Consider the following 25435-nt stretch of genomic DNA (forward strand, 5'->3'; position numbering starts at 1 on the left):
TAGATACTAAAGAAGTATTTTTCCTGTTAGGTTGCCCACACGGGCGGTGCAGTCACGGTGCCCGGAGCTGCGCTCCAGAGGTGCTGAGGCTCAGTATCCAAGGGGTTACACACCGGCACTGCTGCCTCGCACTGCTCCATCTTAAAGGTCTCTGCCAGCCTCGATGGCTGCGGGACTGCACGAAGGGACCGGACCCCACACACACACACACACACACACCGGGGCTGCCCACACGGGCCAGGCTGAGGGGCGGGGGCGTCTGTGGGGTGTGTGTGTGTGGAGGGGGGGGGGGGAGCGGTGTCGCGACATGTCGCGCTGCAACGGCGCGCGCCCCCGCGCGGGAACGCGCGTGGGATGCGGCGTGAGGGGGAGCGGGAGGGGGCGGGAAGGCGGCAGGGAAAGGGAGGGAAAAGCAGGGAAAGGGAGGAAAAGGGGGGGGGTTTAACCCCCCCGTGCCCGGCGGCGGCGGCGGCATTTTCTATTCAGGCGGCGCTGAGGGAGCCCGTCGCGCCCGGTGCATTGTGGGACCGCGCTGGGAGTCCCGTTCGCGGGAGGAGGCGGAGGGCGAGGAGGCGGCGAGAGCCGGTGAGAGGGAGACCTGAGGAGGGAGGAGGAGGAGGAGGGGGGGTGCAAGGCGGGGAGATTTAAAGGGGAATTCGCCTCCGCCGTTCCCGCCGGGCCGGGCGCGGGGGGTGGCGCGGCGCGGCCGGGGCGCGGGGTGCCCGCCCGGCCCGGGCCCCGCCGCCCTCCCTCGGCCCGGCCCCGGGGGAAGGGCGGAGGAAGGAGCGGGGATGGGGGGGCAGCGCCTCACCGCGATGCGGCCGCTTTAAAAAAATTTGGACGCCGGCAGCGGACGGGTTAAATTTTTCGCCCGCCGACATTTTTTTTTTTTCCCTTTTCCCTCCTTTCTCCCCCCCCCCCCCCCCCCCCCCCATTCCTCCCCCTCCCCCCCGTGCTTCTCTCCCTCCCCATTACGGAGTGTCGCCGTGGGGTGGGGGGGTGCTGCTCCCAACATCCCCCCGGCCGTCCCCGGCAGCCAGGGGTGAACCCCGCCCCGGTGACACCGTACCTGCACGTGGGGACACGGGGGACGCCGCGGCCGGACACCCGCGGGCTCCGTCCCCGCCGCAGCCCGGGCAGGGGCCGCTGCCACCGCCGCTCCGAGCGCTGCTCCTTCCTCCTCGCCCTCTTCCCCCGCCGCCTCTCCGGCCGCACAAAGAGCGGCAGCGAAGGCCCCGGGTTTGCCTCTAAAGGCAGCGGCTGGAAATTTAAGGTGTCCCGGAGCCATGTCTGCCCGCAGCGCTGCCCGCCGCATTCCCCGGATCGATGGTGGCTGCAGCGCCTCGCCTCGTGTGCCTCGGGCGGTCGGGCTGGCGCTGGGTGCGCTGGGGTTGGTTTGGGGTACGTACCTGGCTCCAGTTCTCCCTCCCTCCCCCCCTTTTCGCTCCTGTGCTCCCCTCTCTCTGCTCTTTAGGAAGGCAAGGGTTAAACTTTAGCTTTTAATATTTATTATGCCGCTCTTTTAAAGTAAGAAACGTCTGGGTTAGGAGGTGTTGTCTGCTGCTGGGGAGGGATTCTTGTCACTCACATCGCCGTCTGCATGGACTGCCAGAATCGCAGAATGTTCTGAGTTGCAAGGGACTCTCAGTGCCATCAGTCCAGCTGCTGGCTCTGCACAGGACAGCCCCAAGAATCACACCTTGTGCCTGAGAGTTGTCCAGACTCTCCGTGAACTCTGCTGGGCTCAGTGCTGTGACCCCCAAAATCGCCAAAACCTGGAATGTTGCTCATATGGGAGTCTGCGAATTACACAGTTGTGCACAGCTTTAATCAGATCTCTATTAGAAAAGTTACCGTATTCTTGCATTGGAGATGTTTTCCATTTAATGAAATCGTCTTGTTTGTTTCACGAGTTGTTTTCAAACGAGGGAACTGTGTCCTTACATTCCTAAAGGCTGCAAAAAGTTCCTGGTGGGCTGTGGCCTCTGCATCCATCCCTGTGTAAGTAGGCAGGGGGTGCTAAGCTTAATGCACTTTTTGGTTAGATGAAGGAAGATGTTTCTCTTGTGGGGCAAGCTGCTTTTTATAATTTTCTGGAATTAATTAGAATGAAGCGTTAAAAAAAGAATGAAGAAAAAAAAATTCCCCCCTCCATGAAAAGCTTTTGTCTCCTGTTTCTGTTGACAGGTTGTTTTCCAGACACTTCTTTTTTTTTTTTTTCTTTTGCAAGTGCTTACTGTCTTGCATTGGAAGACAACGGCTAGGAACTGAATTCATTGCTCATCCAAGACACGTTCTTGTAACTAGAGTTTGGATTTCTGCCCGAGCCTAGGCTTTGCAAGATTTGTTTTAAATAAGTGCCACACCTCCCAGAGAAGGAGGGAAAACACAGTGAAGGGGAGTTGGGCTCCACATCAAAAAGTTCTCAGGGAACGTAAAACTTCAGTTCCTACAAATTACAGACAATAAATTGACTTAAAGGTTTATGGAACAGATGTGCTTGTTAGTAAGTGCTGTGGAGGGCAGATACAGCACAGTCTGTAGATTTACTTCTTTCCCTCATTTAGAAACGTTGAACTTGGCAAGTATGAGTCCCTTGAATTCTTCTTTTCAGCTTAACCTCATTAGGGCATGACCATCAGTGTCAGGTTTTGTCAGTGATGCCACTGAACTCTGTTCTTGTTGCTGTTACATAGGAACCTTGCTTTCTAAGAAACTACTACTAGACAGATTGCTTTTAGTAATTCCTGAAAACTTTTTCTCTGAGAAAGATGAATTGTATTTTATCACAGCCATTCCTGTTCAGAAGTCAGTGTCTCACTTAGGCCTCTTATTAGTTTTGGAGTGTGGTGGATGTGAGTCAGAGTGGAAAAACGTTCTAAAATTAGACATGCATTGTTACGAATTTTATTAAATGAATTGCATCAGTGTCTTTTTACATTACTATTTTAATGGACAATTCTCTGATTTTCTGTATCATTAGTTGACTAAAAAAGGGCTGAAGAAGCAAGAAACTTTCCAGCATTTTTTTGTTTATGAACATGCTAGAAGGTAAACTGGCATGCTTGTAGGTGAAGCACTCTGCTCAAATACAGCCTCTTTGTTCTTCTGCTGCCTGTACCAGCAGAGCACCAGGACTGTGTTTTCTCCCAAGGAGAACAGGTGTATTATGAAGCTTCAGGACTGAAGCAGAGCCATTATTTGAAAAGCATCCCATTTTTGAGATGAATATGTTAATGGCTAAAATCATGACCCCACACTGAGCTGAGTACAAACAGATGTCTGTGCTGAGCATGCTGCAGGATCAGGGCCCAGGCTGCCTTTTGGCCTCTGTGCTCTGGGAATTATTATTTCTTTCATTACTTCTGTGTTAAATGAGGACAGTAAGTGTGTTGGATTCTTTTTTTAATGAAAACCTTACGCAGCATATCTGGGAAAGAATTTAATTCTCTGATTCACCTGGAATAGTTATAGTTTGAAATGTCAGAAGGATGGATGAGGAGTCATCCCTTTGTTGGGAAATGAGTTGTGTGAGATGTGCACACCTGTCTTAACAGGTGAACAACCATAATGAGCACTTCCTTTTCCTTTTAACTTGCACCATGTGGAAAACACTTTGTCTTGCAGGACTTTCCAATGTTCCTTTTTCTTTTTTTTTTAATTGTTGTTTTTGTTTTCCACTAAGACTGATCAGCAGAGAAGGTGACCCTGTTGCTGTGGGTGGCAGCGGCCGCAGTCGGCGGGACAGAGCCATGTCTGTTCGGGAGTCCTTCAACCCCGAAAGTTACGAGCTGGACAAGAGCTTCCGTCTGACCCGATTCACTGAGCTCAAGGGCACGGGCTGCAAAGTGCCCCAGGATGTCTTACAGAAACTGCTTGAATCTCTACAAGAAAACCATTTTCAGGAAGATGAACAGTTCTTGGGGGCAGTTATGCCCAGGTTGGGTAAGTAGTTGCTGCTCTGGACATTGCTGGTCCTTCTGCTCGGTTTACTTAGTGACGTAATCACATTTGTGGTTTGTTCAACCAGTTTGAAAATTGTGTGTTGTTTAATGCATGCACAGCATCCTGAAGGCTGAAGAATGAATCTCATGCTGTCATTTGTTGGCATCTGGGATACAAGAATTTTATCTTAATTATTTAACATCCTGCAGTGCACTCAGCTACAAAGGCAAAACTCAGGAATGGCCATTGTGATGGGCACATGCTTAGGTGTTAGTCTGCTCTTCCCTTTCCCCCCAGTTGAAGCTGTGCAAAATGAAATCCTCTCAGTTCATTTCTGGACTTTTGTGTTCATGCATTGCATTTGGAATTTGATGCAATGGATGAATGAATTTGGATGACTCCCAGGTGAATTTCCCCTCCCCTCTGTTCCTGGGTCACAGAAAGTGAGCAAGAGACCTTCCTTGCTTCAGCTGACTGGGAGCAAATTGTTTCACAGCTGTCATTTTAACTTTGAGTCCTTTCCTTATTCCCCACTCTAACTCTTTTGCTCACCTGTGGAAGCTGCCTGGGAAAGGCTGCCTTTCCAAGACCTCTGTGTTCTTGCCAGCTTCACTTTCTCTTTGATATTTGCACAATGATGCAAGCAATAAGGGAAAACAACCTGCACAAGCCACCTACACGGGGAACAGGGCAAACGTAGGTATTTTGATACCAGCTACTGTACCTAATATTGATATAGATAAATTAATGTAGATAATGTGTTTAATGACACTTTTAATTCTGTTTGTCTATTTACTCAGCCCTGCATATTCAATCTCTTTGCAGTGCAGAATGGTTTTTTCCCCTCAACTTAAGAATATCAATGGAGCATTTATTCTGAAGTTATTAATCAGTTTAGTGTTCAATAACCTTATTTAAATTATATAAACATTACTAATTGTCTATTAGCAGGCTAACAGGCTGCAACCCACTATTCTGGTAGAGATTGAATATAATCAGAGATTAGTAAGGCACCCATGCTCTTGCTTAAACAATGAGGATCTTTGTATGAAGTATCTAAGCAGCAATTGTGTGTGAAGCTGGGGTGGCACTATAATTTAATATTCCCTGATAGAGGACAGTTCCATCTTTTCTCATCCCCAAAATTTATAATTTCTCATCCCCAAATTTATATGTATTTTTCTAGATTAAGTAAGCTGTTCACAGCAGCATTTCAGTTTGGCAGATTTTTGTAAAATCAGCAATAATTTGATTTAGATTTCTTTTCTCTTACAAACTTAGAGGCTCTAAACAATAATGGAACTGCCAGTAGACTTCTACAGCTATATGAAAAGGTATAAAAGTAGATTTGTGCCATCAGTGTGTAGGTGTTATACTATGTAACAGAAAATCTGTTAGTAATAGAAGGTGAAGAGTTCAGATGTCTTTTAAAATATGCCTTTGTGATGAGTATCCCTTTAGCAAATGTGTCTTTGGATAAGTTTGGTGTGAGATTTGCCTTTGATGTCTTGTGCTGAAAAGCTCTAGACATGTAACTTTGCCCCCTATGCACAGGCATCATGCTTTTGAAATGCAGTCAGGAGGGAGGCTGCCAGCAGCAGGTTCAAGCTCTCCCCTTTTTAGTTCTGCAAGAGATATTACCCAGAGCAAACTTAAATAGGACTGAGAGTAAGAAACTGCAAATCTGATGTTTATTCTCAGAGCTGTTACAGATCTGAAATCAGTCATGGCTCTGACAGATTCCCTTGTTATTCAGAGCTGTTTTGGTGGAACATTAACAGCCTCAGAAGGACCATCATCCTAGCCCCTTGGTCTGTCTGTCAAACAGAGTTGGTTTTGCAGCATTATGGCACAAACAGGTGAACTGAGGGCAAAACAGCTCCTGCACCTGAGCCACTTCTCTGTAACTGCACATGGGCCCTTCCCTGGGGGCACTGGATGTCAGGCATAGTGGCTTGGGAGCTTCTGTGGAGATTGAGCAACCCTAAGTTACTGCTTGAGAGCTTGTTAGTGCTCTTCCAAGGCAAGATCTCTTTCCTCTCTAGGCAGGGGAGGCAAGATCCTCTCACCTGTATACTGACTGCCTGGCAGACTCTGTCCCCTCAGATGACAGCACCTTGCTCCATCCCTGTACAGGACTCTGCCAAACCCTGCTTTGTAGCTCTTGCTAGGGTAGTGTTTCATTAATTCATGGTGAAAAGCTCCTGTGTGACATCTGCTCCCTAAAAGTGGGCTGTTGTGGAGACTCTTGCCCTGTGGGGCATGCAGAGCAATTCCAGGTAGCCCAGGAAGGAGATCGGCTTCCTGCATTGCTGCAGGGCACAGGGCTGTCCACAGGGCAGTGTGGCTCAGCCAGCATGTTGTGATTTGTCACCTGCCCCTTTGGTGTGGGCTCCTCTGTGGCAGCAAATGCTGGGAAGGTCTCGTATCTCATGTTCTGTTTGAAATATCCTCTGCCAGGGAAAAGGTTGTGGTGCTCAGAGCTGTGGTTTCCTCCAAGGGGTTCTGTATCCATCAGGTGCTCTGCAGCCTTCCAGCCATGCAAAGCAAGGCTAATGCAGTTGCTAAAGCTCCAAGTGGGTCAATCATCTCTCACCAAGGGCCTGGGCCGTGACCTGTGGAGTTCTTGTTCCTTCTGAAGTGAGGGAATGTCCTTTATGAGATGCTGTGACCCTTCACAACTCTCACTGTGTTTTTGTTGAGATTGGAGTGACAGGAAAACCTATTTGCTTTTGACAATATCAGTGTACTTAGTTCCTCTTAACTTTAAATGTACCTACATAAAAGCACAGATGTTCTTGATGTGCTGCTATGCTGCTGCAAAAGAATAAAAACCATTGTAGTTTAGTTCTTGCCTTTAGCCATTTGCACTTATGTTCAGTTCCAACCAGGAGTTTTCTTTCTTTGCTTGTTTTTTCCTCTGACTTGTGCTATGTGCTTTTTCTGGCAGAGGAATTTGTCTTGTCTGTTTAGGCAGTGTCAGGAGTTATATTTCACAGACATGTTTTATAAACTCTTTAGTTAAGAGCAGCAGATAATTCAGGGTGCAGTTACCCACCTCACTCATGGATTTCTGTCTTTGCAGGAATTGGGATGGACACTTGTGTTATTCCATTAAGACATGGAGGTTTGTCATTAGTCCAGACGACAGATTATATTTATCCTATTGTGGATGACCCTTATATGATGGTAAGTTGGCTAAACTTGGTTCTGGGTCTGTTGCTGATTCAGGCTTCTCACCAACCTGATGGCAGTTCTGACATTTTCTTCTAGATGTGTGGTGCTATTTGTGTGATTAATTGCATTCAGAGTCTTTCCTAAATAGACATTAAGAGGGAAAGGCATCATTTAATCCTGGAATCTCCCATGTTGGCCAGGAATGCTGCAGTGCTGCTTTCTATGTAGGTGGAAGTTGGGAGAACTGCCACCTTTAATTCAGATTTCCCTTCATCTCTTGTTCTGTGGGATTTGGTTTGAAAAGCCCAAAAAGGGGAAAAAGAGCAGCCTGGGAAGTAGCAGAGAGTAAACCCCAACTACAAGCAGAACTACATTGTAATTGGCCTTTTTTGAGGTATTGGAATAACCAGGTAACCCATCAGAACTGGAAATACCCAATGTCAGTAGTTGGCAATAGCAGCTGGCAGTTTCAGAGTGCCTTGTGCACACCAGCTGTCCTGTGGTGCCACCTCCACCTGAACATGGGCACATGGAAATGACTGGAGGGAAGGTGTGTGCACCTTGGCCTTGGCTCATTCTGTGCTCCTGTCACATTTAGTCTGGCTCAGCAGAGATTCCTGCATGTGTGGCAGTAATCAGTATTGACTGGAACAGATCCTGGGAAACAAATGAGCTTTAAAAAATACTTTAATAAAGCTATAAGGAAATGTTAAGTGAAAGGTGCTAGAATTTGTTTTCTGTGGTTTAGATGTGACTCATTGCTTTTCTTCTTGGTGTGACTGAATGTTTTATGTGCTGCTGTCAGTTTGTTTGCTCTGTGAGACCTCTCTGGTGGGTTTTGGATACAGTTTGAGGTGGGGGCCATCTTTTTTCTTTATTTTTTTTTTAGCATGCTTGCCCATGGGTTGTGCACATATGTAAGCCTAGCTCCTATAATTTCTCTTCCAGGAGAGCTCTCTTTCTGCAAACTGAGCAGCCAAAAATCTCAGGCTGGCCTCTGGAGTATGGAGTTGTTGAGCTCTCCTGAGAAATTTGGTTCAAGTGGGCTGCTTTAATATCATGTGGGAACTTGTCAGGGACCAGAGGAGAAAAAATGTTTTGGAGATCTGTGTTCAAATTCGTCATCTGAGAAACTCTCTTCTCACCTTGTAACAAACACTTGAGGGACAGTGTTGAAGGCTGTGGTGTAGGGGAGGGTTGCTTTGTTTGGAGATACAAATGCCACAGGAGTAGATAGATGGGCCTGTGCCCAGATGAGGTTTAGGTCAGTGTGGTAGGAGTGGAATGTAAATTTGGCCTTAGTCCAGCTTCAGTGGTTGCATCATAGTTACAGTCTGTGCTGTGCTCCACATGCCACCAGCAGCTGTAACCTTGGTGCTGTCTGACTCAAGCCCTTCACTTTTCATTCTTGAGGGCATTTATTTTAATCTGGTGGCTGGCCACTTCCTAATCTGTTTACATATGTGTATTTCTTCCTAAGAGCTAACTGAGGATGGGGATTCTGTCTCAAGCATTCTTGCTGATGCCACCAGTGATGATCCAGCAGGATTTGCTCCTGGACCCTCTGCTCAGACCTCTCTTAGGGGCAGGAGTACCCCAAGGGACAGTTACAGGACAGTCAAATACAGTTTGCCACGGGGTTTATGGATGGTTTTCACAAGCAGAGGAATTGTGATGCTTGGGAATTTTGAGTTGGTGTCCAGGCTGTATAAAGGGGTGTGCTCTGGCCTCCTCTGCTTGAGAGATGCTGCTGCTGCCCTGCTTCTCCAAGTGCTTCTTTCCCTGCTTTAAGTCCAGGTGTCCCCTGACCCACACCTGTTGTTACTGTGGCACCAGTATCACTCACCTGCAGTGCACACTGTCCTTGCCCTTCCCCTCAGTCTCCTTACCCAGGCACTTCTGAGTGGAGTGGGTGTTCCCTGATCTAGAGTCTCTTCCTTTCTCTGTGCACAGGGTTTACCTGTAGCTCCTTATCTGATCTCTCTTCCTAATTGGAGGAGAAGAAGCAAAGAGGAAAAGCCAAAAGTGTAAATGAACCCCAAGCTGGGTGCTGTGACAGAAGGGATTAGGAAACGGCTGAGGAAGGCAAAACTGCTTGTGGACTCAGCTGAACTTCCTATTTCTGCTCCAGAAAACAGCTTTCACTCTCCTACTGCTTATTTTAAAACTAAGTTCTGCAGTTATATGCAAAATCATTCTTCCTTCTTTTCCTCTTTCTCCTTCACTTTCACTTTGTCCTTGAAAATGCTCAGTCCATGTGCAAAATTATCCCTAGGATATACACCTATAAAATCTGTACCAAGCATAGGATTTATTTAGCTTAAATGGCTTTTTAGGAAAGTTACAAGCAATCAATAAAAGGTTTTGTAATAAGTATCAATCCACTGGGACTAGTAGTGAATACTGGCCTCTGTTGTAGCACTGTGGAGATGCATGTTTGAGTACAGGAGCAGGGAGCTGGCTTTCCCCTTACCTCCAGGAACTTTTTTGTTGCTGTTTTAAGAACCTTCACTCAAAGCTGGAGATGGCTGTCTGGTTCTTCATCCTTTGCCCTTACAAACAGTTCTGTGTATTGCACACAGACTTTGTGTTTCAGGGCACTGTGCAAGCAGGCAGGTGACCTGCAGGACCTGGCCAGGCTGACCCCTGTCTGTGAGCCCTGCTGGGTTTGCTGGTGTTCACAAGAGCCCTGTGTTGTTCTCTCTGCTCCTTCAGACCTGGGAATTGCACTTCCCTGAATTTGTTTCCATAGTGGTTTTGGCAGTTGGCAAAAGCATTATAGACTGACCTCTGACTATCAGAGGTATTGTCCTTATGGTTTTAAAAACTTATCTGGCATTCCTAACAGGGAACAAACCAGCAGTTTGCTTGGTAAATACTGAAGATAACAGAGAATGGCTTGATAGTTCCACAAAAGGGAAATGGCAGGCCTACAGAAATTTAACAGCTAATATCCATCAAATAGTACAGTACACAAGTCTTTTCTTAATAGTTTAAAATTTGAATTATTAAAATATATTCCAATTCCAAATATCAGGGATTCCCCTGATGCCACCAAAAACTCTTGAATTTATGAAAAACTATTATATTTATTTGTGATGGAGATGTTTCATGTCATCAGCAAGTGAACTAACTGCCTGAAAATATTACCTATTTGCAAATTTTATCAAATAAGCATGTTGTTGCTTTTACCATGGTGATGTTGCCTTTGAACATAATGAAAAGCACAGACTTCATATCATAAAGCCAGGTGCTGGTTACAGTTCTGCAACTGTAAACCTCAAACACTTCCATAGAATGCATGGAGTCTTCCAGAGTAACACAACAGAATTTGTCTTATATTTTAAAATATCTTGCTGTCCCTTAGGGCATGGTCTGTAGGAGGAAATTCTACATCTGCATCAGGAAACTTGATGTGTCATCTCTGTTGGGTCCATACTTCAGAAACCCTGACTCAGATCCATTAATTAATACAATTAGAGTAACTAACCTCATGCAGTGTGAGTGATGGCTTCTCAGTCCTGGCAGCTTCCTGACTTCTTAGAGCAATCTTAGCAGACAGACAGTTCTTCTCTTGTACAAGTTTTTGTTAGTGGAGATACTCACATGCACACACAACAGTCAGTAAAGTTGTTGGTGCTGTAGCAGAATTCAGCCTGATCTTGTCACCTGGAAAGTGCCAGATAAACACATAAATCTCTCTCACTATGTGAGTGGTGTGGGTACACAGCTTCCCCCAGCAAATCCAGTTCCTGAGAGCCCTGAGCTTCTCTATTCCCTGTACGTGCTGTCATCCCCAGAGCAGAGGAAGCAGCCCAGTGTGGGTGTGTGCTGGCAGCACAGCTGTATCCTCAGGGAAGAGGAGTTCTATCCTAGAAACTGAGCATTGCAGGCATGGCCTCCAGAGTAGGGCAGGGAACAAACATCTTTCTCATCAAGGACCCATCTCCTGCATATTCTGAGCAATATGTGCATTTTGGATTTACTTCCTAGCAGTTGTGAGTTCCATGCCATGGCCATCTCCATCAGGATGTGCAGTTTTGTGCTGGAAAAAAGTTAACAGGAATATACCATGTAAAGTAAACAGAGCTTGTTATCAGGGACAGACTGCTGATCTTAACTTCAGCCTCTCAGATTGGGCTCAGATCCCAGTGAGAACTCTGGGATTCCTGTGGAGTCAGTGCTGAGCAAGACAGCTGGGATGAATTCTCTCCATGCCTGAAAAGGAAGGATACCTGCACTTCTAGATGGGCACATAGCACATAATGGACCATACCACATCTCTAGCTGGGTTTCTTAATGCTGTGGAATAAGAAGCTGTGTCAGAATGCAAACTCTGACTCAAACACTGGAAGCTTTGCTTGTGGGAAGTGTTTAAACATTCACCAAGAGTGCTGCAGATTTTTTTTTCTTGTCTCTCTTTGTTTTTCAGGGACGAATAGCCTGTGCCAATGTCCTAAGTGACCTTTATGCCATGGGGGTCACAGAATGTGACAACATGTTGATGCTCCTTGGAATCAGCAATAAAATGACAGATAGGGTAAGACTTCTGACACTTTTTCTTGAAGGAAGAGTCAAACAGCTAAATGTGCTCAGAATGTAGTTACCTTTAGTGTATTTTCTCCTCAAAGTTTGAAGCTGTGTAAAGAAGAAATGGTCTTATTGAGTGGCTTAGTTCCCAGGATCTTGCCTCGTAAACATTCTGAGGTCGTGTGCTAAAAGTTTGGTTTTCTATGACATTGTAATCTGCTGCCTTCATCCCCACCAAAATGGGGTGCCTCCTATCAAAGGCCAGCATTTGATGGCAAATTCATCTATCAGTCTGGATAGATGATTATGGGACAGTTTTGCTTTTTTTTTTTGTTTTCTTTTTCTTTGTGGAAGAGATCAGCATGTATGTTTGTTTTTCTGTAGTAAAAAAGGAACATTTATTCTTAGAAGGATGTAAGTTGAAACTTTGATGCTTAATGGAGCCCAAATGCCATCTTGGTTAAATGTTGCCTTTTAGCACTCCTCTGCTGTGGCTGTACCTGATTACAGCAGCACGATAATTGTTCTGAATTTCCAGAACTCTGATTACTCTTGCATGACCTTTTGAACAATGTTTCTTCAATGTAAGAGTGTCTTTGCACCTCTTCTACACAGAGCTGTAAAACTGTAACTCTGTGGGATAACATGAGGTTTCAGGAGGCCAGACTCTTCTAAGAGTTGCTTTTCTGTCATGAATATTTGCCACGAGGGCATTTGTTTGGAGTGGTTAAAGCCTTGGACCAGTCTTGCAATGATAGCACTGCTGTGTATGGAACTCTGACTTCTGTTTTGATCTCTAGGAAAGAGACAAAGTGATGCCTCTAATTATCCAGGGTTTCAAAGATGCAGCAGAAGAGGCAGGAACATCTGTTACTGGTGGCCAAACAGTGTTAAATCCCTGGATTGTTTTAGGAGGAGTGGCCACGACAGTCTGTCAGCCTAATGAATTTATAATGTAAGTTAAATCACTAAACAATCAAAGGCACTGGTCTGAGGGATACAGTAAAAATCCTTTAAGCATTGTGTTGTGATCTTGTGGTGTCTCTGATGAATAAAGCAGTACCTTCTGCTTGCTTTTGTCCTTAGCACTCAACAAGATGCCACATCTCTTTGTACATATTTGCTTTTTTTTTGAACAGGATGTCCTTTTACTTCTCCCCAACCCCCAGTCCTTTTTGATCCTGTTCTCCTTTTGACAGGAGAATTAACTGTCTAATCTTTAAAGGCAGTGGAGATTGTTTTGAACATAAATTTCTGCCACACTTATACATACATTTCTACACCATGTCCCAGTTGTCCTGTTAATGGCTGTAGAGAGCTACAGAACTGCTGTCTTTGGAGCATTCTGTCCATTTGACAGTAGCTGATTTTGAATGTCCCACTGTGGCATGTTACTCTATACACATGAACTCATTCATGATCTTAATGCTGGATATCTTATTTGGGTAAAAAAGGTAAATTTTCCCTCTTATCCTCTCTTATGTCTTCTCAAACAATTTCAAAGATGAGATGTAATTTGGTGTGTGTCTGACTGCAAGCATTGTTTTTTCCCAGAAAGAAGGATTAGCATTTTTTAAACAAGTTTGCAGCATTTTCCTCAACAATATTGCATGGCAGTGAATCCCAAAGGGTAGTTCTGCAATTAGTCAGTTTTTTAACTGTGCAGTAAGATGTGTGGGTCTGTGAAAATGTAATTATCAGCACTTATTCCTAACAACTGTGTAGTTAATATATGAATTCTTTGTTTCCAGGCCAGACAATGCAGTGCCAGGAGATGTGCTTGTATTAACTAAACCCTTGGGAACACAAGTGGCTGTAGCTGTCCACCAGTGGCTAGATATTGTGAGTACACTGCAGAAAAAGAAATAGGGAAGAGGTGTAAAGATGACTTTCCTCATTCCCTCAACATGATAAAGTTCAGCTCAGATGGGACTCATCTGTCACCTCTCTCCTCCTTCCTCCTTGATATGCTCCAGCCTTCCCTACTTGTGTGCAACATTCCTTTGGAATCAAAGCAATTTACAATTTTGTGCTTAGTGAGCCCATCTTAATTGCACCTAATTCTTAGTTATTTCTCAGGCATTGCTGTAATAACCAAAATTGTTTACTAACAGAACAACAGACTATCATCACCCTGGGCAACATTGTGCCCTACTCCACCTGCCAAAATAATTTTCAACACTTGCTGATGGCAGTTAGGCCAGGAATGCTCTCTCTGTGTTCTTGGCCTTTCTGCTTGTGTACATGGAAGTTTATCTGCGTTTCACATGTATTGCCCTGTGCATTCAGTAAGAATATTTCTAGCAGCATTATGGATGTAGACATACTTCCATCTGTTACTTCAGGCAAAAATGTAACTACTGAACTGAAAAGTAACTGCAAAATTGGCATCTGCTTATGTTGTCTGGCTCCCAGTACGTGACTTCCAAATTGTAACTGCTCAGTTTACACTCTAAAATGATGCATCTTTTCTACTTTTGGGACTCCTGAGCCAAAAGACTGGCAGAGGAGTGAGCTGGAATCTACTTTGGTTTGGCTGTTGGCCACTGCATTGTCAGATGAATTCTAATGAACACAGCTAGTGTTACCAAAGTGGGAGAGAACCAGCTTAAATCTTCACTGGAGTCTGAAGTGTGAGCAACAAGGGAAAAATATTTTTCTCCTTCTTCATATGGTCTGGCCTAGCAACTTTGACCTCTTCAGAATCCTGTGTTTTCCACAGATGCAAGGATCAGGGCCTCAGATAATCTTGATATGAAAATGAAGTGAAACAAGATCCCAATTCCATAGTATGTTTTCTGGCTGTAATCTTACTTCTTAACATATCTTCTTGTTGTACTGATGAGCAGACTTGCAAATTAAGGCTATTCTGAATTTCCACATATTTCAAATACTACTAATTTCCTCAACTGTCAAACAGAAAAACCTGGTCTGAAAAATGAGGACAGCCAGGAAATCAATACTGCTATTACTGTGTGTAAGCAGAAGATATATTTGATTGTGGTAGGAAAATTTCTGAGTAGCTATGCTACCTTTTCTTTAGCTTTGTTTTGTGAAAGTGCAGAGAAAGTGAAACTAGGTTTAATTACCCATCACAAATCCACCTGTAAATCAACTTTTGGTGGGGAATTGAACTGCATATTAAAAAGTGTGTGGGAGAAGGTATAGTATAGCAAGTTTATGTACATGCAAGAAAGGCAAACTGGAGTGTAGAGATATGCATGCTTAAAGGCATGAAAGGGGCTGGGATGTGCCCCTTCAGAGAGGTTTTCTTGCTCTTTGCTGTTGTCTACAGACCCTTCCTATTTGGAAATCCTGTCTTGCTTTTTTAACCAGTTTGGGAGTTTTTGCAAATTTTTCCACCCTAATTCCCTGTTGACTAACCCCAGTGTCTTGTTTGCTGTAGTGGGGAGGAATTTTCCTCCACTTCATATCTTACCTGTGTTTGTGGCTCTTTTACCCTCAGCCTTGAGTTCTGCTTCCACATTGTTTGTGATTTCCATTTCCATCATCTGACCAGTTTCTGTCCTGTGAGCAACCTCAGAACTGGTTTTGAAACCTAAGGCAGAATGACTGCTCAGATTTTTTTCAGTCATTCCCAGAATAAGAATAATCACTATTCTGTCATCTCTGTAACAGCCACATCTTATTTTTTGACTTGGTCTCTCATTTGTGTAAACGAAAATGCTTTTCTTTAATTACTAGATCCAGTTCAACCTAATATCAGAAACTCCGATTTATTTATTTTGGCTGATCAGTCTTTTCCCCTTTTGCCATTTCTGGATTCTCTCTTACACCCCTTGAAGTCAGCACTCATTTGTTAAAACAAGATCCTTCCCAGTGTAGCATCACCTACCATTTCTTAGTAGTTCCTGCACCTTTTGTCAAGCAAGATGTTTGTTCTATACATTTACTCTATGGAATGGCAGTGTAACTATTGTGGCTTCAAAAATCCTGTTTTCTCTGACTTTCAGTTCTCTGTAATTTTATTTTCATTGCAAAAAAAAAAAAAGTTAAATCAGTTGTAGTATGGCTTTTAAAAATAAAATAGTTGCTTTGTTTCATTCTGGATCTGGAATCACTTCAGCTTTGAATGAAACAATTACCCTTTATAAAGGTATTGTTTCCTAAATTGCTGTGAAACCCTTTTGGGATGAAGAGCATTTATGGGAATATGATGAAGGGATGAGACCATCCCAGACACTGGAGGAAGATGCTGGTATTAAATTGTAAAGGAGGTTTATGAAACTGCCTTAATCCTAAACTAGAGTGATTATAACCTGCCTTAGCATACATTCCTCTGACCAGGAATGTCAGGATATCAGGGTATTTCCTCATCAAAGTGCCCAGGTGTGAAGTCAAGAACAATCTCTTAAAAACCCAAGAAGCAAGAAATTACAAATCTCAACATCTGGGAACAAAGTCTTTTTTTTATTTATTTGGCTGTGGGAGTTCAATCCAGAGAGTTGCCTTGAAGGAGTTCTTTCCCTAGGGTAGTTTATTTCACTCCACTCAGCTGCTGAAAGTAGGATTTGAGGTATTTAGTGCCTAACAGATCTTTAAATGAACTTTGCTGGGGTACTAAGGCACACACCTGACTGGAACATTTTCCCCTTCTTTAACTGTTAAAAAAAAAAGTACATTTGGGATTTAAGGTTTGGGGTTTTTTAAGTGGTCAGGGTGTGCTTTAAAATATACAGCTGAAAATCTAAAAGAACCATTTTTATTTCATCCATTAGCCTGAAAAATGGAATAAAATCAAACTGGTGGTAACGCAGGAAGACGTAGAACTGGCATATCAGGAGGCAATGATGAACATGGCACGGCTGAACAGGACAGGTAAGAAGAGATGTGTGTGTTGGAGGGGAGGGGTTGTGAGTATTTCCAATTCCATATCAATTTCATTCCACTGCCTTGGGGAACTGTGACACTTTATCCCTTTCATTCTGGCCCATTTCTCTGCTGTTCAGTGTTAGCAAAACCAGCAAATTAAAATCAAACGCTCTCTTGTAATTATACAGCAAAAACACAAAGATGCTGGATATGATTATGACTCATGTGAGTGCTGCAAGTAACATCCCAGTGAGTTAAAGGAGGTTTTAAAGAGAAAAATATTGGATTTTTTCCTTATTTTCTTGCATAGAGACAGATTGGCTGTGATAAGATTAAAAGAGTTTGAAATAGAATTAAAAAAGGAAAAGCTCTAAACTTATGTAAGCTTCAATTTAAATTTTGATTTTAGAAAAAAAAATTACTTTGTTCTAATTCAGTCTTGTACTCTGTTTTCCACAGTGTGGAGTATATATGTGGAATATAGGTTTTTTCCTGTTTGTCTTTTTCCTGTTCATGTAGTGAGTTTTTGTTTTGATTTTTTTTTTTTTTTTTGCTTTGAATTTTGGTGAAGGTTCTGCTTTTACCCTAGAAGTTTTAATCCAGGATTTCCCTTCTCTGTTCAAAGCATCTTTTGGCAGATTGGAGAATTAAGTGTTTCCTTACTTACTTCTCAGTTGAAGGAGCAGGAATAGTTAAACATCTCATTTCCCATTTATTCAGTTTTCATTTCTTATGTCATCCTCCTGGTTTTTCATTCTTTGTCAAAACTTCCAGAAAAGATAAATGACCAGCAGTGCCTTATGGAAAAGAACTCTGTCCTGCTCCTGCATTGGGAAGCACCCAGAGAAAGTCAAAGTGTTCTCAGTTTTGTTTTTCTCTCCTGTTGTCAAGACACCTTTAACAACACTTAAATACTTTTACCTGGTGCTATTGTCCTGCAGGCAGGGGTGCCCTTTTCCCACCCTGGAGCTGCAAATGTGCAGGAATTTCAGGAATGTATAGGTGGGGAGGCTGGGCCCCTTCCCCCACAGCCGCAGGCTTTGTTCTTCAGCTCTTAAACTTCCAGTGTCCACATCTCAAGTTCGGATGTCACCATTGCAGAGCGGCAGGGAAGGAGGTGTGAGAAGACTGAGCATGTGTGGTCCTTGCCCTTAGTGGAGCAAAGCTGAGCTCAGAACCTCCCTGGCCCTCAGCTTTGGGAAGTTTGGATCTGAAGTAAACCCCTGTTTCTTAGACTGCCAATATAAATGAATAGCACGTGTCTAATAGCCCATGCTCATAAATGCAACTTCCATGACAGATTTTCAGCATGATTTAATGTCTTAAATATAGATTGAATTTTTTTAGTGTTACATGCACTATTGGTGAATTCCAGTTCTCTTCAAGCACGATTTTATTGATTTTATTTATTTAACCCAACCTGGTTTGCGTTAAAGGTACGCAGCTTCATTTGGACTGTGTACAATATTGTTCAATATTGATAATTGGGTATTTTCTGATGTGGTGTTCTTTCCCCCTCCCTCCCCTGTAGCTGCTGGCCTCATGCACACGTTCAATGCACATGCAGCCACAGACATCACAGGCTTTGGGATCCTGGGCCATGCACAGAACCTTGCCAAGCAGCAGAGGAACGAGGTGTCCTTCGTCATCCACAACCTCCCCGTCCTGGCCAAGATGGCTGCTGTCAGTAAGGCCTGTGGCAACATGTTCGGCCTCATGCACGGCACTTGTCCAGAGACTTCAGGTAGGTGACAGCTGGGCCACCCTCTTCCTTCCCTATGAAATAAATAGGGCAGGAGATCTTTCTCCTTTTAATGCCTTTATTAAAAATCAGCTCGGGTGGGAAGAACCAATGGGTCGTGCTCACACCGCTGCTGCTCCCAGGAGTGGCACAGAGGAGGAGGAAGAGTGCAGCTGTGTCCACTGGTCTGTGGGCAGAGCTGGGGCTTCCATCCTCACAAGAGCATCAGGATATTCCCAGTTTTTCAGTTCAACATTCAAGGTTCTCTTTAGGCTAGAGTGAAAGGTAAAGAGGGTCTTAGCAGACACTGGAGTCCGTTCCTCAACTCTAGACATTACTTAGATCTCTTAATTCCATGGTGGCTCATTGTTTTTAGGGGTTTTTCCTGCTAGATTTGGTGAGAGGTTTCCTCATTTGCATACCAGCCCCAATGTCACCTCCTGCTCACAGTCCCGGGTACCATTTTCCAGGAAGCAGCAGGGTGATACTCGACAAAGGGGGATTTCTAACCATAACAGGCAATTAAAGAAAAGCTATTAACAACAGGTGATTACAACATGAAATTATTAACAACAAATAGTTAGAACTCCAACTTTGCAGAGTTCACAGGTTAAACCAATTGCTGCTACCTTTAAAAAAATTGGACAACTTTTCTACTCATAACACCCTACACCTGCACCTCAGAATTCCATTTCAAACGCACAAATTGGTGCTGTGTGTTCAGAGGCACAGTGGTTTGGCACCTGGCCAGGCTAATGAGCAGCAGCCACACAGCTGTTCACATCTGACTCCTTCAGCTGGACTTGCAAACCACCATCCTGTCCTGAGTGTCTTCTGCTCCCATATGGAACACTATTACAGAAACCCTGCAGCCCTCCAGTTTGCAGTTATAAGTTAGCAATGATTCTGAATTCTTTTGAAACCTGTTTTTCTCTGTTAACCCTGGAACAGTGGATATCTGTAAATTCCACCACACCTGGCACAGTTTTCTCAAAAGCCAAGCCACTGGCAGTAGTTTTGCCTGACAAAGGATGGTGTTTGGTTTGGTGCTATAAAATTTAGTGTTGGGTGGGCTAGTGTTGGCAACTGAGGCCTTCTCTGTCCACAGCACACAGACATCCAAGAATACAGCTTACAGCTTTTCTCCTTTACTTGTATGAAATCTGACTTTAGGGATTGTGACAAGCAGCAGAAAAATCAGTGTTGCTTTCTAACCCATTTATTACTTGAGTTCAATAAAGCTGCCACTTGCAGTGACAGTGAGTACCACAGACTGCACTGAAAACCTGGCTGTGGACAAAAATACAAAGTCATCAGGTGATGAGAACTTCTGATGGTTTTTAAGTTGCCTTATTAAGAGTAGACTCTTCTCTGATGAGCATGATCACTGTCATCTGCTGGATGTCTTTCTATTTAACTTCTGTTCTGAATCTTCTGTTTAATTTTATTTTTTCTAATTTAGTCTGACTCTTCTTTCTCTTTGGGAAATGAAGAGATGTAGCAACTGATCTGTCTTTTCCTCTTGTTTCATTTCCCTGCCATCTTCTGGCTCTTCAGAAGTATTACCCACATTCTCTGCAGTTCACAACAGAGGGGCCCCTTGAAGCAAAACAGTCGGAAGATTTGGAAAAAAGCATCACAGTGAGAGCAATAAATTTTCCCCCTAGTGAATACATAACTTATCCTGATCTGCTGAGTTGTTCCTTGGCCCTCTGTGCTTGAGCAGACACTGTCCTACAGAGACTGTGTGGCTCAGATGATGTGTAACAGGATAAGGGACATGAACCCTTTCCAAATCCAGAGTCAGTCAGAAGGGAGCAGAAATATCTGGTGGCAGCTTGGCAAGCTGTGTCAGTAAGGTTGGTAATACCAGTCAGATTCTTAAAACCCAGGAGCCCACATAGCTGGAGTGCCAGTACATTTATTATTTGGAAAAAGCCCAAAAATGGCATGATACAGAGCTGGAGCTGCAAGGTGCCCTTGCAGGTGAGTGGCTGTAGCAGAGGTTTGGGTAGCAGTTGGTGTGGGAATTGTTTAGCTGCAAACCAAGTGCTTACATCTTCAGAGCTGCCTGTCCTGCACCTTGGGGATACCCAATTCTCTTTTCACTGCAGGAATGTGAAACAGTGCAGATGGATGCACTGCCAGGAAGTGGGAAATGCTTGACTTCAGAATCTCTTTTGGGAGTGAGAGCAAGAGGTCTTTTTGAAATGCTGAGCAGCTTGCATTGTGCAGAGATGGATGATGATGGGAAAAACAGCCAGACAGATCTGCTTGGTGGTGAACTGTGGGTGCCTCAAAACACATCTGTCTGATTTGATCACAGCACTGTGTTTCTCACATTAGAGGTGGCCACAGGGATTTGTCACAGGGCAGTGTCTGCCAGATCCCCAAAAAAGATCTGTGGCCACATGGACACACTGGCCAGGAGGCAGAATAACCACCCACAGGCTTTGGGCTTGCACTGCAGGGCCTGGTGGGTGTCAACAGTGTGAGCTGGGCAGGCTCTGCTGGCTTGGCTCCTTAGCATTCACACCAGGCTGTTTGCACTCCTCCTGTCCTGGCCTTGGTTTATGTGAAGGCCAAGGGCTGCCCTGCTGTGCCTGATAGCCAGCTGTGGGGAGGCCTGCTGGGGCTGCTCTGCTCATTCTGACACTTCTTCTCTGCTGCCTTCAGCTTCTAGACACGCTCTGTCTGTAGCTTCTTCATCTGGGAACAGATGTTTTTCAGCTGAGTGCACAGGCAATAAGAAATTTACTGGAAAACTATTTGAATGGATTTTAAGGTTATTGAGTTGGGGTTTTTCCCCCTATGTGCATTTGCTGGGCACCTGTTGACAAAAGCCAGTGTTGAAAAGATGTATTATGTCATCTGTTCCATCCTTGAGGCACTCTTGCTAATGGTGTAGTCTCCTAAAATTGCACTTTTATATGATTCTGAACTCTCTTTTAGGGAACTCCTTGGTAATGGTTAAAGTTGCAGTCAGGCATTTGGTTTCAAAAGAATGAGTTGTTTGTTAGAGTGGCTACTTGCAGAGATAAATCAGAGTAACCCTGTTTAGGACATTGATATATGTATGTATTTTTCACTCCTAATAACTTTTGGATGGTGTCAGATGACTCTTTTAGTGTAGTAGAATATCTCAGCAACTTGGTTTGGTATTTGTGGAGATTGGGTGGAAATAGGCAGATGGATGGAAAAGATGGAAGGGCTGTGTCAGTGCCTGACAAGAGGCAAGGCTAATGATGTCATCCTGCTGTAAGTCGTTGCAGGAGAAAGCCATTAGCAGGAGCAAGGACTTGGTTTTGATTCATGGACTATTTGTATCTCTGCTCTTAATTACTGAGCTTTGTCTGGCCTGCTTTTGAAGTGTTCTGTGTGTACTTCCCTGCTTGAAATATTACTTGTTAAAACCAGCAACGTTCAAAGCCTCTTAAAAAAAACCCCGTTTGTTCTTACAAAGATAAGCCAGGACAACCACTAAATGTCTGCATCCTTTCAGTCCCCAAAAAGCACAGCAGCTGGGAATGCCAAGAGCACAGACTAGCCTAAAAAACACCTTAAGGATTTACCCAAAGGGTTAAAGAGACTGGTCAGTGTACCAGAGAAATAACTATAATACAGAAATACTATACAGAAAGCCTGCTGCAGGTTGAGAGTAGCCCATAGCCTTTCTAAGCATTATTGATCAGACTGGGATGTAGCCTGCAGGTAGGGAGTGATTTCTTTTTTTCACCAGAAACTGGGGTTTTGTTCATGCTTTTGATCTTGCCAGAGTATGATAAGGGGGTATGTCTACAAGTGATACAAAATTGCAGGAAGAGCATGTGTGTGAAAAAAAAATTGAGTGAAGATTACTTTTCTGCTCTTTCTTGTTTCCTTTTTATATCATACTTGCACATCTCCCTTCTGTCTAGTTTGCACCTTCTCTGCACTGCCACTTGCACCATGACATAAATTTCTCTTAAATTGGATTTAGAGCCTTCCATGGGAATGTCACACAATTCCTTTGCAATTGATTTGTCTGTTACATCTGGAGTAGTTACAGCCACTGTCATTCAAACTTATGGGTTTTTTGTTGTTGTGTTGGTGGAAATACTGGGGTGTTATTTTGAAATGTCAGAGAGGTAGGCATTTTTTGGCTGGCACACTTTTCTTCAAACAGTATTTAAGAAAATCACTTTCACACTTCCACTTTTACCCTTTTAATTAACTCCTCGTGTTCAGTAGCTGTTTCTTCATGGCCCTAAATGAAGAGTGTCTTTAGTCACCACAAGGGGTCTGTGTGCTCAGAAGAGCAAACATCAAGGTGCCCACTGTGCTGAGCAGTTGCCTGTGGAGGAGGAGGATGTGGCACCTGAGCCCAGGGTGACCTGCTCAGCAGATGGTGGCTCTTTGCCCCAGGCTGGCTCAGAGCTGGTGGCAGAACTTGTGAGGATGAGAATGCTTTGGGTCAAAGACAAGTGAGGCTCAGCATGTGCCCAAATTCCTCGGTGTGTGAATCTCCTCTCTCCCTGTGTTCTCCAAACATTTTCAATTCACTTGCCAACCTATCTTTTTCCGTGCTTTGGGATTCTAAGAATGGAAGTGCTTTTGGGTTTAACTGTGGAATGGTGAGCTTGCTAACTCATTACTGTGCTGCTTCTGAAAGCCTTCATTAGTAAATGAAGTAATTTCTATTGTGTCTGCGAAAAAAACTTACAGGAAAAGGCAAAAAGGTTAGAAAATTGTCAGACAGAGGGGTCACAAGGGCAGTCACAGGGAGCACTGCATCAGGCCTGTGCTTCATGTTCTGCCTCTTGCATTCTCAGCAGGGCAGTGGTCCCTGCTTTGATGAATGATTTCATTGCAGGCAAGGGGATTACTCGCAGAATCAGCTGCCACCAATATGTGGTTACAGGTATCTGCATATGACCTTTATCCAAAATGTTTCTCTGTAGAGGCACTCTGCAGTCCTGTGAGGAAGGTCACAATGCTGGTGTTGTTTCAGTATGTCATTTGTTGGCATCAATACCACGGCCTTTGCCAACATCTTTTGTGTGTATTTGGCTTCATTTATCTGAAACTAAACACTGCATTCAGGCACAAACATCTTGCTGTAGAGCCAGAGCTCGGACTTCTCCTGGGTCTTTTCTTGGAGTCTTTGGAGTTCAGCAGACTCCACTGGAGTCACCAAGTGCTTGTCCAAGTAGGGCTCTGGCATGAAATAAATAGGGCGGGAGATCTTTCTCCTTTTAACGCCTTTATTAAAAATCAGCACGGGTGGGAAGAAGTGACGGGTCACACTCACGCTGCCGCTGCTCCCAGGAGTGGCACAGAGGAGGAGGAAGAGTGCAGCTGTGTCCACTGGCCTGTGGGCAGAGCTGAGGCTTCCACCCTCACGAGAGCATCAGGATATTCCCTGTTTTTTGGTTTGACATTCAAGGTCCTCTGTCCAGCCAGCATCTTAGGTTAGGGTGAGGGGTCAAAAGGGTCTTAGCAGACACTGGATTCTGTTTGTCCTGTCTAGACATCACTTTGACCCCTTAATTCCGTGTTGGCTCGTTGTTTTTAGGGGTTTTTGCTGGGTTTGGTGAGGGGTTTCTTCATTTGCATGCCAACCCCGATGTCCCCTCCTCTTCACCATCCCGGGTGCCATCCTCCAGGAAGCAGCAGGGTGTTACTTGACAAAAAAGGGGAATTCCCAACCATCAACAGCAGGCAGTTAACAAAAACTATTAACAACAGGTGATTACAACAACAAACAGAACTCCACTCTGGCAGCAACCTGTGAACTCTGCAACCTTTTAAAAAAATGGACAACTTTTCTACTCATAACATGGCAGACCAAGGCTGAAATACCTTTCAGTCAGATGTTCTGATGCTCTGCTCTCTCTCTTTGCAGGAGGCCTCCTCATCTGCCTACCACGAGAGCAGGCAGCGCGCTTCTGCGCCGAGATCAAGTCCCCCAAATACGGCGAGGGCCACCAGGCGTGGATTATCGGCATTGTGGAGAAGGGCAACCGCACGGCCAGGATCATCGACAAACCCCGGATCATTGAAGTGGCACCACAGGTGGCCACTCAGAACGTGAACCCCACGCCCGGTGCCACCTCTTAATAGAGATGAAATAGCTGTTTGTTTTTGAATAGATCTATTCCCTTATCATCCTACAATTTAAAGAACTGTAAAAAGAAAAGAAAACTTGTTGTGTCTGCACATCTGGTGGCCTTAGGTCAGTTTATGAGTGGATACAAATAATAAAATCCATTGCCTTTTTTTCCTGTTACATTAACTGAAGATGCACCTAATCTTGAGGCAGCTTCTGAGTTGAGAATTATATTGTTATCCAATACTGTTGATTCATTTTGAATCTTTAGACACTTATCTCTTGCCGCATAGGCTCTTTTTAAAGGTGCTTTCACGTAGCACAGACATTACCAGTAGTAGTGTCGAATAGCAGTTTGTGTCCTTTCATTATGTGTATATTTATCGTGAATCTAATTTTGATGCCTTGAGTGATATTCCAGAAAGGCAATAAATTGACAAGACACACAGTGGGTTACCCAGTAATAAGAGGTTGCATGATTGCATTCAATCTTTGATTAAAAAAAAAATATTTTATTTTATTTTCTAAATTTTTTGGTAAAGTTTAGTCTTACCAAGAGCATCTACGACCCTGGACATTGCTTGGTAGTGCACTCAGTTTAAACAGCAAGTGCTGACTTTTTGCATGGAAAGCGCTTCAGAGTCGAAGGAGTAATTTTGAATTTCATTATTTGTAGACCTGACAATATTTACTGTATTATCAATGATTGTTTTCTTTATTGATAGTAAGGACAAATAAATCTTCTTTTTTTTTTTGCAATGTGATTGGATGTGCTATAGTGCAACAAAGGTTTTGCAGACCAAAAGGAGGTTACTGTATAATATTCATTTACAATTCACTATATAAATAACTACACAAATAATTTTTAAATATAATCAAACTAAAATAAACCTCTGTTCTGTGGATGGTAGTGTTTAATACATTTTATATTTTGTATAGTGATTACAAGCCTTTTTTGTTTCTTTAAAAATCAGCAGCTGTTTAGTATAATTCTTAGTATTATTTTGTTCTTTGCTCAATACAATTTTCTGCACGCTTTTGTGATCTGTGTTTAAAACCAACATTGCCAACAATGCAGCTTGAACTTCAGCTTGTTATTCAAAATAAATATTTAATTTTTT

General features: G+C 43.8%; 1 protein-coding gene across 3 annotated transcripts; it reads left to right on the forward strand.

The window, feature by feature from the left end:
- Positions 1-549: 549 nt before the first annotated feature.
- SEPHS1 (selenophosphate synthetase 1) lies at positions 550-25435 on the forward strand. Of its 3 annotated transcripts, none has more exons than XM_058804959.1 (9): positions 550-585; positions 3686-3945; positions 7031-7134; positions 11555-11662; positions 12453-12607; positions 13404-13494; positions 16392-16491; positions 18017-18229; positions 24111-25435. In XM_058804959.1, the coding sequence occupies exons 2-9, from the start codon at positions 3753-3755 to the stop codon at positions 24323-24325; spliced, it is 1179 nt and encodes a 392-aa protein (XP_058660942.1). In that variant the 5' UTR covers positions 550-585; positions 3686-3752; the 3' UTR covers positions 24326-25435. The 3 variants fall into 3 exon arrangements, with proteins under 3 accessions (XP_058660942.1, XP_058660943.1, XP_058660941.1); XM_058804960.1 differs by lacking the exon at positions 550-585 and adding an exon at positions 1082-1401 and having other exon boundaries at positions 12486-12607; XM_058804958.1 differs by lacking the exon at positions 550-585 and adding an exon at positions 1086-1401.

The sequence above is a fragment of the Ammospiza caudacuta genome, chromosome 5 (genome assembly GCF_027887145.1).
Source record: "Ammospiza caudacuta isolate bAmmCau1 chromosome 5, bAmmCau1.pri, whole genome shotgun sequence".
In the NCBI taxonomy this organism is placed as follows: Eukaryota; Metazoa; Chordata; class Aves; order Passeriformes; family Passerellidae; genus Ammospiza; species Ammospiza caudacuta.

Excerpts from the sequence above, each read along its gene's own strand:
- SEPHS1 (XM_058804959.1), top strand. The coding sequence starts at position 3,753 with ATGTCTGTTCGGGAGTCCTTCAACCCCGAAAGTTACGAGCTGGACAAG. Across the intron at positions 11,663-12,452 it reads GCAATAAAATGACAGATAGG|GAAAGAGACAAAGTGATGCC; the intron begins GTAAGACTTCTG and ends TTTGATCTCTAG. Across the intron at positions 18,230-24,110 it reads CACTTGTCCAGAGACTTCAG|GAGGCCTCCTCATCTGCCTA; the intron begins GTAGGTGACAGC and ends CTCTCTTTGCAG.